Below are 13,036 nucleotides of genomic sequence, written 5' to 3'. Positions count from 1 at the left end.
AATTTATTTTTTGGAGTGTTTATATTGTCTTACTTTCGTTTCCATTAATTGTAAAGAAATTATCAAGAAAAATGCTTTACATGTACCGAAACTAATATTTCATTAATCCAACCAAATTTGTTCCACCACCTCCCTAATAGCATCCTTTTACCACATGTATTTTTATGGATAGTTTTCGTTCTTTAATGTCATAATTTTTTTTTTAAGTTTCATCAACGGATCTTTTTTTTTTTTAGGAGCACTTTTTGTATCTTATTATCTGTACTATATGATGATAGTAATGATCAGTTAGTCTTATAAAAGTAGACTACATCGAAAAATCAACTTAGGTTACCTCAAATGTCCTATAAGCTTCTTTAAACTTATTCTATCTTAATCTGAACTGGAGTGACACGAGATACTGCCAAGAATTAGACCCTGAAGAGAGCTTTAATTTAAATTGAACATATCTTGCTTTTGCTGATCGTAAAACACTAAAATTAACTTATTATTCCAGTTAGTGGATAATTTGGTGATGTCACCGGCTAATCTTGCTTTGAATAGTAAAATATAACTGTTTGAAGAGCGCAGTCATTGTTCCATGTCCTACGGCTCGGTTGGTTAACTCGTGATCCTCGATCTGTGAAGAACTATCGGAGAACTAGTGTCACCGATAACCTGGTGCGATGTTGGTGCCCCATCATTGTGCCGTCAGGTCATAACTTTCTCCCAGGCTCAGAAATCATTCTTCGTTGTGGAGTTGTATTGAAAAATTCGTTTCAAAATCAATTTCAAATTTAATTTTCAGCTTCGTGTTGGTTCTTGTTAGCAATGAATTAATAATTGTAGCTAATGAAAAACTAGGAATTGAATACTTGGATAGCAGTAAAACCAATTAATAAGCTTCAGTTACTTAGATATTAATTAATTGTTTAGGTAGAATATATTGTGGTTGATAAATCAATTGCTTAATTTTTCATTGATCAACCTTGGTAGTGTCTCAGAACCTGCTCATGATTAAGTTTGTAACCATTTTTTCTATCAAAAGGCTCGACTGATTTTCAAGTTTGATGGCTCAAATTGTACAATAAGATCTTGTGATAGTTTTAAAACATTCCAAGCTCAAAATACTGAAAAAGTCTTGTATTAAATGAGCTATCTCTGTCCGTCCATAGCTTTGTAACCATTTTTTAAGTGAACTTCTCAACCAATTTTTAAGTTCGGTTTCTCAGTAATATCCTGTAAGTTCTAAAACAATTTGAGCTCAAACTACTGAAAAATATGTTATAACCTTCTTTCATTATCGAGAGCTACTAATGGTGGCCGTAAAGAAAAATGACAATGGAAACTGTTTATATTTGGTTAGGACATTCTTTACTAAATGTAATACACTGAGCAATTCATAGGCAGTCGGTTTCGTTAACTTATGGTGATTCGTAGGTGCTAATTACGAACTGATTGTTGTTAATAGGCGGGACCATGGTTTTAATGAGTAACCTTGAACCTGGCTTTGACATCAATTGGATATTTGGAAATTGATCAATTTTATCATTAGACAGGGTATTGTTAATGTTAATAAATTATATATATTTGTAGAGTTGTATTTATTATTTTTTGTATATGTTTGTTTAAATAGTCTAATAGCTCATCTTACAAAAAAAAAAATCTTTAGAATTTGACGTATCCTAAAGTACGGGAGACTGCAGCAATGTTGCCCTACAGAATTTACTAAAATTATTTCTTGCACATTAACCATATTACACACATTATATTGTACATTAAACATTAACCGGTTTACGTTACAATCTATGGAATACCTCAAAAATAAAATTAAAAAGGAAAAAGTGTTATGTTAATTGTGAAACTATTCCCGTAAAACAATGATATAACAAATAGTTTGTATTATCTAGCATTGAGGTGATTCTTCAGTTTTTGGGTGATGTAATTTGTTCTTTGAATTTATAATAATTAATTCGGTGTAATAGCAAACTGTATACTCTAATATCAGGTTTTCTGGATTGTTCCGATCGATAAATGCACATAACAAAAAATAATAAGAAATTTGCATAGAAGTACTTAAATGAGTAAAGTTTTATATTAAAGCAACCTTTAAAAAAATTATTAACAACTATAAATAAATAATTATTTAATTCATAAAAATTTTTTTGATGTTTATAACATCCAGTTCAATGAAATTTTTATTAAATTATCACAATATAGTACAACGTCTCGGGACCACTGTCCCATATTCATGTACTTTAAACCTCATAATTTAAATTTCATTCATTTTATGAATTGACTCACCAGACTTCCTAAAGAGAAAATCCAGATAATTATTTAATGCATGATAGTTTCAAGTGAATTTAATTAGTTTTTAATATTTAAATAAAAAAATATATTTATAGAGAGAAAGAATTATCGTCAGAGCTAATAGACGAATTAAGGAACCGTTCGTTATTCTTGTTATCGCGTGCGTAACACTGAACAATGTTAATTGGCGAATTGTCTGAATGAACGTAGTCTTCATTATTCGCGTTGGTTATACTAATAACTATTTGAATACAATTGGAAGATTCCAATCGTACAACCTTGAGGCTCTAAACGACTCACTCAAGTGGACCGCTGACTTTTTTGCCGGTAGTTTGGGGACCCAAGGCTTCGTGATTAGGATCTTATGATTGAATTTTAACAATTTTGCATCTCCATACAAGCTGAATACGGTGGTCAATTCGATGTTGGCAGGGAAGGAAGAATTTTATCGTAGCGGAACTACGGGATAACTTGGAACTTCCCACTCTTGAATGAAATGTGGCAATGCAGAATTTAATGGTGGCTTGCTCACAGCTTAGTGTTAAGTCCAATAGAACATCTTGAAACGACCAACATGTGAGAAAGAGTCCCTCTTCCAATTATTTCATAGGAACTCATATTTATTACTTAGGAATGTTTTTTCAATTTCAACTAGGTAATTGTAAAGTATCGAAAAGACGTAATTAAGTATTAAAGCCAGGTATATGCCTGAGATGTTGCAGCAACTCTTACGATCAAATCGACTAACCAAAAGTGCCACTTTATATAACAAATTTGTTCACTTTATTTCGATTTTTTCAAAAGCAGCTCTAAGGATTTTGATTAAACTCTTCATGTAAATGTATAATTAAATTGTTTTTAATATTAGATTGTACTGACTGTGATAGTCTGACAGGGCTTAAATGCCGGATTAAAAAAAAATCATCAAAACTACTTTAATTTTGTTTATTTGATATAATTAATAATCTCGTATTGTTAACAGTAAGAGACAATAACTAGATATATGCTATGGGCTAGTTAAGAATTTGATTATTAACTAAAGAAGAAAACAAATGTTTTCGTGTTTTCATAATTTTTATGATAATTGTCATATCTTTTTGACTGTTGTCATAACAACCAAGGAAATACGATAATATAGTAATCATGGTTTTCTATCTTACCTATGCATGGAAATACAGGAAGGGGGGTATTCCCAACGTGAATAATAAAGAAGTTGCCGTTGATTAGAACTCTAATTAGGTACGTAAGTGAAAATTGTGTGATGTACATGTTAGCGATGATTTCAACTCAAAATGCGGTGGTTAATGAAAAATGTTTTAAATTTAGGATTGGTTACCTACCCGCAAAGCTCCCGGTTATGACCTAATTACATCCCATATACTAAAACATCTTCCTCGGAAATCTGTTCTATTCCTCACCTACATCTACAATGCTGTACTTAGATCCACTTATTTTCCTGACCCATGGAAATATCCATAATCAAAATGATTCCCAAACATCAAAAGCCGCCTGAATACCCATCTTCCTACCGTCCTATCGCTTTGTTACCTATCATGGGCAAAATCCTTGAGAAACTCATCTTAAGACGCCTGTACCCTTTCCTTGATTCCAACCACATAATCCCAGGTCACCAGTTTGGTTTCCGAACATCCCACTCCACTATCCAGCAATGTCATCGTGTGGTTGATGTTGTCTCGTCTTCATTGGAGCGCGGAATGTACTGCTCGAGAGTCTTTCTTGATGTAGAACTGGCTTTTGATCGAGTCAGGCACCCAGGACTGTTATACAAGATCCGTAAATTCCTACTCCCTACATACTTCCTCATTATCCGTTCTTATCTCTCCGACAAATTATTTCAAGTAAATTACAACGGCGCTTATTCATCCCTATTCCGTCAGTCTGCTGGTGTACCTCAGGGTAGTATCCTTGGTCCTTTCCTTTATACATTTTTTACAGCTGACATCCCAACCCATCCTAACACTATCCTCACCACGTATGCCGATGACACATGTCTATTTTCAGTGAACAATGATGCTTACATATCCAAAATTCCAATATCCAAAACTCTCCAATCCCACATCACCACCCTTGAAGAATGGTGCCAAAACTGAAGGATTAAAATTAATTCCAATAAATCCCACCAAATATCTTTATTTACCAGTAAGTTTATTTTTATAATTTATTAATAATTTCTAGTTATGAATGTTAGTATCGAATTGATTGAAAATATGGATTCGTTTATAGGTTATATAGGGATAAAGGAATAGGTATTTAAACAATTCTAAAAATAATTGTCTTCTTTAAATTTTAATGTGTTTCCGTGCGTTATCGCTCGGTGGAATGAAAGAGCTTGAAATCATTTACTAAAACATATTGGCTTTTTACTGTTTCAATAAAGATAAGTCAGTTAGTCCTTACTGAAGTTGCGAGAAAATTGTCTTTTCTCGAGTTTATTTTCTTGATTTTATTTGATATTTCTCTAAAAATAAGAGATATGAGATGTTATTTAAAGTCTATAAGTTAAATAATTTTTATATATTTTTTTTATGTTGTTTAAATTCGATTATTTCACTCATATGAATATCTATGGTTCCCATTAAAACTTAAAATAAAAAAAATATATGTATTTCTATTTCTATTGGCGACTATTACGAGAAATTTAATTACAGATAAAGGACCAACTTTTTTGTTTTACCATTCATGCAGCAAGTCTATTTTTCATAAGACTAATACAATTCATAATTATTTATAAATATTAGTGATCTCAAAATGTACCTTAAAATGCATATATGTATAATTGCAATTCAAGTATCTATATTTAGTATATTTAAAAAGTGTTGTTTTTTTTTTAACTCCATAAATTCTTACCTTCCTCATCATCTGTTTCTTTCTCACTGATTGATTATTCCAAGTATACCACAATGGTTCCTATTAATCCCCCTATTCTCAATCCGCTGGTGTTCCTCAAGGTAATATCCTCGGTCCCATCCTCTACACCGCCTATACAGCTGACATCCTAATAAATCCTACCACTATCCTTAGCACGTGTGCCGATGACACATGTGTGCTTGCAGTTAATAATAACCCTTTGATTGTATCCCAAATTCTCCAGTCCTATATCACAACCCTCGAATAATGGTGCCAAAACTGGAGGATAACAATAAATCCTAACAAATCTCATCAAATTACCTTTACTCTTCGTCGTAAACCTGCCCACTGTCCTACATTATACTTTAATAATGTTGCTCTTACCCGTGTAGAACAGATCCGCTACCTTGAACTATATCTTGACAAAGGACTAACTTGGAATACTCACACAAGACTGAAAAGACAGGAAACTGCAAGTAGATTCCGACTATGACAGCACTTACTGGACATTTATATGTCTGTCCAACTATCCAAAACAGTTACTTTATAACTACTGTTTTTAAATAACTGAACTTTTTTTTTTTTTATATAAATAACTGTTAACACACAAAATCATTTTACCTCGCGACAGACAATATACCATAACTATTAATTAAAAAAAAAACGTTAATTTGAAACTGGTAATAGCTGGTCTTGAATTAAAAATTTTTAAAGTTACAGAAATATATTGATATAAAAATATTTATGATCAAATAAACAAATATTTAACAACAAATTATTATATCCTACACTGTAGATTTTGATAATAATGTTTGACTTTTTGAAATAAAAATTGAAAAAACATATTTTCTCTAAGAATTCGCGACTAGCTCGCCTCGTTTGTCAACTCGACCGCCATATGATGTTTAACTTTTATTTTTGTTGCGTGTCCAAGTAAGAAACTTCAAATTTCTTCAGTAGAATGAGTCAGTTTATTTTATATAATAAAACTTTTGATATATGTAATGCCATTGGATAAACAAAAATAAAATTCTTTATACCTTGAAATTTATAATATTTGCATGGGGGAGTATGTAATGCAAGTCTACATCTTAGATAGTACCCTTAAAAATTACAATACATTTTGAAAATAAAAATGTCAAAAATATTTAAACTGATTAATTTCATTTAGGTCTAGTAGTCACTATTTCTTAATAATTTCAATTAGAAGAAAATTATATAAATCTTTAGTAACAACAGTTAGATAAAAAAAAAAAATGATTACTCTATTTCGTATACTTCTAAGTTTTTTTTCCACTGAATTAGGTATTTAATTGTGTGTGTAATTTTAAACTCGTAATCGTTTTGATAACAGCTCCTAATCGAATATTTTTCCACACTTAAGTAAGTCACGGATTCGCAAATATTGTTTATTATTCAAGTTATAGAGCCAAAAATCTGTCTTGAGATTATTTCAACTTCTGGGCTGGAACTGTGGAAACAAACCGATTCCTTCTACTCCAATAAAACATAATTCCCTAAAGCAGATAATTGATATTGTATAACAAGAATTAGGGAATAGAGAGGAACGTTTAAACTAAATTAATTACGTTTCACGTTAATATTTTTTCTTCTTTTCCACTTATTGGTCAAAGCAACTAGCAGTAGATTCAATATGTAAATTTATTAATAGTTTATATAAAAAAATGATTCATTGGTTTGGGGATGAATTGATTTACTTCTTAAACTGCCATGATGAGTTGTCCGGAGTATATCACTAATAGAAAAATAAAAAAATGATGATTATTTTGTATAGAAATGTAAAAGAAACCAACCTAGAACACCTTTAAATTAGTAAATAAATAATCCTTACAGAAAAAAACTAAACAACTGAATTGATAATATATCATTTGAAATTAAAAAGTAACCCATTCTTAAAAAAATAAATAAATAAAAAGTCAGATTAAGGCCTCATGGGATATCGGATCGCTTTACGGAAGAAATAAGGAAGTTGTGAAGAGATCTATTAATTTCTTCAAAATTTTTAAAAGTTAAAAATTTTTTTTTAAGAAGATGCTATTAACATGGAGTTTAATGATTTTACTAACATAGTAGCTCAATCATGCTTGAAGGAATGAATTTAAATCTAGTTAGATAGATTTAAATGAATTAATTTTTTTTAAAGGAACCAAAATTCGAATTCGCAAGTATGAGATTCTATAATATTATATCAATGTTTAGGCATCACTCAATGTACTGCAGAATTCCAGCCCGATGCACCAAATCCGAAAATACTTATATACTAGAGAATGTGTGATGCATCATCTTAGCATAAATATAACAGCTCTTTAGTATGCAATTTATCTAAGTAATCAGTAGATATCGATGGCTTACTTCAAAATAGTGTTAAGTACATGTCCATTACCTTTGGAAAGATGAACCAAAAATTTCTCTTCTTTAGGGAAATTACTTTTCATTATTATTATTTTTTTGGGGGGGGCTTTTTCAGATTTTGATTATATACCTAAGTCTGTGCTGTCTAAATATCAATTTAACTGTATTAATTTTCTTAAAAGAAAGAATTTTTAATTCCAAAAGTTATTGGAAAAATGTAATTAGCACTACTGTAAAGTAACGTACGTTAACGTTTTAATATAATATTTTTAGTTCAGTTACTGTGCCTTAGGTCCTGTCAGCAGAATATTGTTCAGGTGTCAATAGCGTACAAAGATGAAATAGTAGTTTAATTGATTTTCAGCTCCTTATTTTGCTTAGTTTAATATGCTTAAGACCATAAAATAATATTTTAAATCATTTAATTATTTATTGTAATCAATTATTTAAACGTTATATTTTTTCTTAGGTATACCCTATGGTAGATTAAGATGGCTATACAATTCGAGATACTGAGGTAAGTAAAAAATAAATATAATTAGTATATTAGCGTAGCGATATTTGAAAAAGGGATGTAAAGCTGTAGAGGACTGTAAGAGAATCTGTTAAAAACCAATCAGCCCCGAATGAACAGGTAAACGTCCGAGTGATGTACCAAGACGTTGGTGGTAATTATATGTTGTGTTGAGTATTTGATTTTGATTTTTATAGAGTTTAGTGCAAGAAATATATGGAGTTTGTTGGGGCGTCACCGGCGTCGAACCATTAGTTTTCTTAAGTCTGATTATTATTATTTATTTTCTTGGCAGAAAGTATTTTGTTATGTAATCAACAATTAGTGTCACCTCATTATTATTAAACGATCACTTAATTAACATATATGAAAACTTAAATGAACTTGAATTGAGAATAGTGAATGATGATATTTTATTTAGATTATTAACGAGGAGCACATTTATCTGTTATGTTTTCTTATAGGTTATTAACTTGAAACATTTTTAATGAACATGCTCATTTATTTAGCTTAATGAATCGACATCTAGTTAATTTATAAACTTTGTTAACGACCGAAGAAAAAAAAATAACTCCCTCTAAAAATAAAAATTTAGGTTATACATAAAATAATACGTAGATTTTAAAAATAGAATTAAAAAAAAAAATCTAAAGTCATGTCACCCCTAAACGATTCCAGAAATTCTTCCTCACCATCAGCCTATTTATTTCGAAATTGTGGCCGATTAAAAGTTTCAAATCCCATATCATGACTGTTTTAAAAGAGGGAAGAACAATGCTAAGTGTTTTGGAATTACTATTACGAAATCTTTAAGAAAATTAATTATTATAGGATTAGAATATTAATATTTCTTTAATTGATATTTAAAGATTACTAATTAAATATTCTTGAACTGATGGACTCATTGTATGCTTTTTTTATTCATTTGGTTGATTTTGACTCGCGATTCGTATATACCCTTATTAAAACGATTTGGTTCTCTGTGAAACCGATGCCGAACAATAGCCAAAAAAAAGTGTTTTTTTGTTTAATTGGTATTTAAGGCCAAAATGGTGATAATTGATCTAAATTTGGTCAAAGTTTTCTCCTTGAAGAACTTTAAATTTTTGTACTTAGAATAATCCTCAAGAAAAAGCAGTAAAGTAAGTTATGAAGAACAGAAAACGTTTTATATGTATGACAGTAATACAACATAAAGTACACTCTGAGCATAATTACGTAATGTCTATTTGAAAGGTTATAAAGTTCCTTTATAAAACATAAATAAATCCTTGAAATCGGACCACTATTAGCAAGGATACAGCCTTTCCACACTTTTTTCGGTTGCTTATATTCAATAACAAATCTTCGTAATCGACCAAGAAAAAAATCCACAAAATTTAAGGATTAATACAAATAATAATTTTATTTTTAGCCTTGGTACAAATATTCTGAAAAACTATTTATTGTTTTATAATTAATTGAATAATAATAAACCATTGCCTACTAATCTTCAGCGTTTTTAGATCAATAAGTACCTAGATGACAGTTTCTTAACAGAAGGATTAAATATTGTCAGACAGTGTTATATTTTAAATGCTAATGGATAAAGTTGTATTTAATGTGTATTTAAATTATCAAGAAAAAAAAAGATTTAATTATTAATAATCTATTTTACGAAAAATTATCAGAAAAAACAAGGAAAGTTTTATTTTATTATTTTTTATTATTTTTTATGCAATTTTAAAACACTAATGCATTTGTAACCTAATTTTCTCTTTTAATCTCATAATTAAAATTATTTATCGAATATATGTTTTTAGAAAAAAAAGTGGGGGTTATTCATTATTTGTGATTTCCTGGGGAAGTATTTAATGGTACTGAAAACAATAAAAAATATTTATTTTTATGCTCTTCCTAAACTCATTAAATAGTGTGGATTTTAACATTAAAAGAAAATCCGTTCCTGTTTTTAATTAAGATATTTTAATATTCTAACACACCTATGAACTTTGATGAAGAAGTTCTACAAGTACCATTTCAATTCTTTTTAATGAATTATTATTTTGACCTTTAAATGATTCTTTAGGAGAACGAGATATCTTAACAGAAAAGGTGTATAACAAAAGGATTTTTTTTTTTAAATTACATTTTGAATACTTCCTGACATCTCGAACAGTTAAATAAACAATGAGGGGAAAATTCACGTGTGTTTTCTCCTGTCAGTGGTGTAAAAACATTATAATCATAAATTTTGTTTATAAAACCAATGTTTTTTTTATTATTTATTTAGCCTAATTATATTTGAATTTAGTGAGTTGAATTATGTTACATTCTAGTTAATTGTAATATGAATTTGTATTATTCTCGTTTTATCAATATTTCATTTTCTTGATTTTTTTTTATGAAGAGAGGTGTAATGGTTCGGGTGATAAAGAGATATCATCAGTACAACACCAAAGAAAAAAACTACAGACTTATTGATTGTAATGAACAAATATTTATTTACATATAATACACGATATGTTTTAAAAAATATTTACTTTTATTAATATTGAATATATTTATTTATGTATACTCGTCTGAAAAGTTGATTGGTATTTATTATGCAGGATAACAAAAGTCTCATATATTTTGACAGTATTGCTTAGTAAATAAAGCGATTCTCTCTCTCTAACTTCTTTTTTTTATGTAGAAAAAAATGCTTCTCTTGTTTCCATGTAGGAAGTAGTTCATCAAAGAATTAAGCTCCACTTTATTCGGCAGTTATTCCGTTCGAAAAGGTTTTATTTTACAGAAATTATTTTCTTATTGATCACTTTGTTTCTCGCGATTCCTTATTTAACACTAAAATTTGTAGACACTAAGAAAGGTGCTTAGGACGGAGAAGTAAGTGAGAACTGTTTTGCTAACTTACGTGCTCGGACGATGACCGGCATGAGGAGTAGCAAGAGCATGGTAGCCAGAGAGGTATCGCCAACCAACTGGCTACAGCAATACTTTCACCTAGAGCCCTTAACCTTCCAACCCCCACCAGCCTTATGTAAATAGATTACTGGGTCTTGTACTGCGGGGGTGTTCGGCCTTCCTCTACTTCCTAGGAAACGTCTTCACCGTTATCATTCATGCCGGGTAGTCTCTGAGTAGTGAGCATGGGGGGGGGGGGGAGGGTTTGAAGATGTTTACCTTATCATAAATCTAACGCCTCCGAAGAGGCTAATGGCAATAGGAGCTAAATCTAAGTATTTTGTCCGATAACAAAAGAAATTTCAATGATGCAGGCTTGTTATATAAATTACACATTTCTTATAAAGATATACGTACAAACTTTTGTGTAATTATCTATAAATGATTACGAGAAGAAAAATGTTATGGTATTAATAATTGGAGCAAAAAACAGTGAAACGTAAGTCTATAAATTACTAGCTCCATAATGCAGGAATGTAGGAACTATGAAAATAAGAGATGGAAGAGAAGAAAAAAAGCCCTGTAATGGAGGAAACAGGACTCCCGAAGATACTGGCGCTTCTATCTCAACCACGTCACAGATATTAAATTTCAGACCAATTTACAACAAATAAAGTTCATTTTATATTTACTTATCGATTTAGAGAAAAACTTTTAATTTCTTAAACCTCCAAGGAACAGGCCAAATTGAGTGACCGATATCCATATTTATTGGTCTTATATTTCAGTGTTCTAAATCAATGCTCTTTGTTTTTCTCATTCAAATGCCCAAGTCTGGGAATGGTAGAATAAAATTCGTGGTACACTTGAGATATTGGCATGAGCTGACTGGTGGTCAAACTATTCGGCGACCTGGAGAATCACGAAATTAATTAATTTTTTTTTTATATTTCCATCAACATAAATAAATAGGTTTAATAATAAATGCATTATATTTAATGTATGATTTACATGCATGATATTAAAAGAAATAATTGTTACTTGGTCCGACCATCCACCTGTTACGTTACTGCTTAATCATATATTGAAAACCTTAACAACGACAGTTGCATTAAATAACCAAGGAAACAAAATTATTAGGTCAATATTTTGTTTTTAAAAATGGTGCATATTATTTTGTTATATTTTATACATTGTTAACTTGATCAATCAGAAGATAAAGGCCATTCTTTAAGAAAAGGGCAAATGTGATGTCTAAAACATTTGTGATATTCCATTCATGATTTTGGAGCCGGGGAAAATTCCAAGAAAAAACAGTATCTAAAAGTTGTTTTTTTCTTTTGGTGATCAAATATTTCATTTGTATACAAAATCAGTAAAATTCATCAATATATGATGGTTCTGCCCTTTTGAGACTTGATCTTCCCAATTTTTATGATTTTGTTATAAAATTAAAAAAAAAAAAGTTCTAGCATAAGGGTCCAGAGTATTGCAATCACTAGATTGTCCTTTTCTAATTTTTTTTTTAAATATTCATGCTCAAAGTTAATTTTTTTGCCCTTTCTTTCAAATACTTCTTAGTTGTCCAAAACACTGATCTGTATCACTATTCGGCCTGTCTGGAGCGTTCGGAGAGTTTCAACGTCAGTGGAGATGAATGCCAAAACAACCTACATCAAGCTCCTAGCCTTATTGAAGCGATTATTCAAACCAATTATGCCTTATTGCTCAATAAATGCACTATGCAAGAGGAGTCTTTGTTTTTAAGTTTTATTTTAGAAATTGTTTTTAAGATTCTGTCCGTCATGATCATGCCTCTCCCCTAAATTCGAGGGCAGAAGGATAATGACCGTTGATTATAATTGTTAAAATTTACTATTTAAAGGTCAACTAAAGCTAATTTATAAAATTGATTGAATAAATGCTTTTGACCAGTTATTAATTTTCACAAAGTGTGATGACCTAAGTATTTTTTTAAATTTTTAGTAAAATTATTGTAATATATTAATGTTTAGTAATCGTTTTATCAATACTAGTTTTATTTTATATTATTTATATTTACTTCCTATCCAAAGAAATTAAGGACGGACACATGACACTGTTATA

At 30.0% G+C, this 13,036-nt stretch overlaps 1 protein-coding gene across 2 annotated transcripts in view; it reads right to left on the bottom strand.

The window, feature by feature from the left end:
- Positions 1 to 11,051, bottom strand: part of LOC106685744 (basic phospholipase A2 PA-12C) — a 61,519-nt gene extending 50,468 nt beyond the window's left edge. For both annotated transcript variants that reach the window (XR_010843705.1, XM_067048381.1), the window contains exon 1: positions 10,941 to 11,051. Coding sequence is in view for 1 of the 2 variants with exons in the window: in XM_067048381.1 (XP_066904482.1) it covers positions 10,941 to 10,980 (40 nt within the window). In the remaining variant the exon portion in view is untranslated. The remainder of the gene's footprint in view (positions 1 to 10,940) is intronic.
- Between the last annotated feature and the right edge of the window lie 1,985 nt (positions 11,052 to 13,036).

This window comes from Halyomorpha halys, unplaced genomic scaffold, assembly GCF_000696795.3.
Source record: "Halyomorpha halys isolate HHAL.00 unplaced genomic scaffold, Hhal_1.1 Scaffold730.1, whole genome shotgun sequence".
NCBI classification, from domain to species: domain Eukaryota; kingdom Metazoa; phylum Arthropoda; class Insecta; order Hemiptera; family Pentatomidae; genus Halyomorpha; species Halyomorpha halys.
This window is presented reverse-complemented; position numbering and strand designations above follow the sequence as displayed.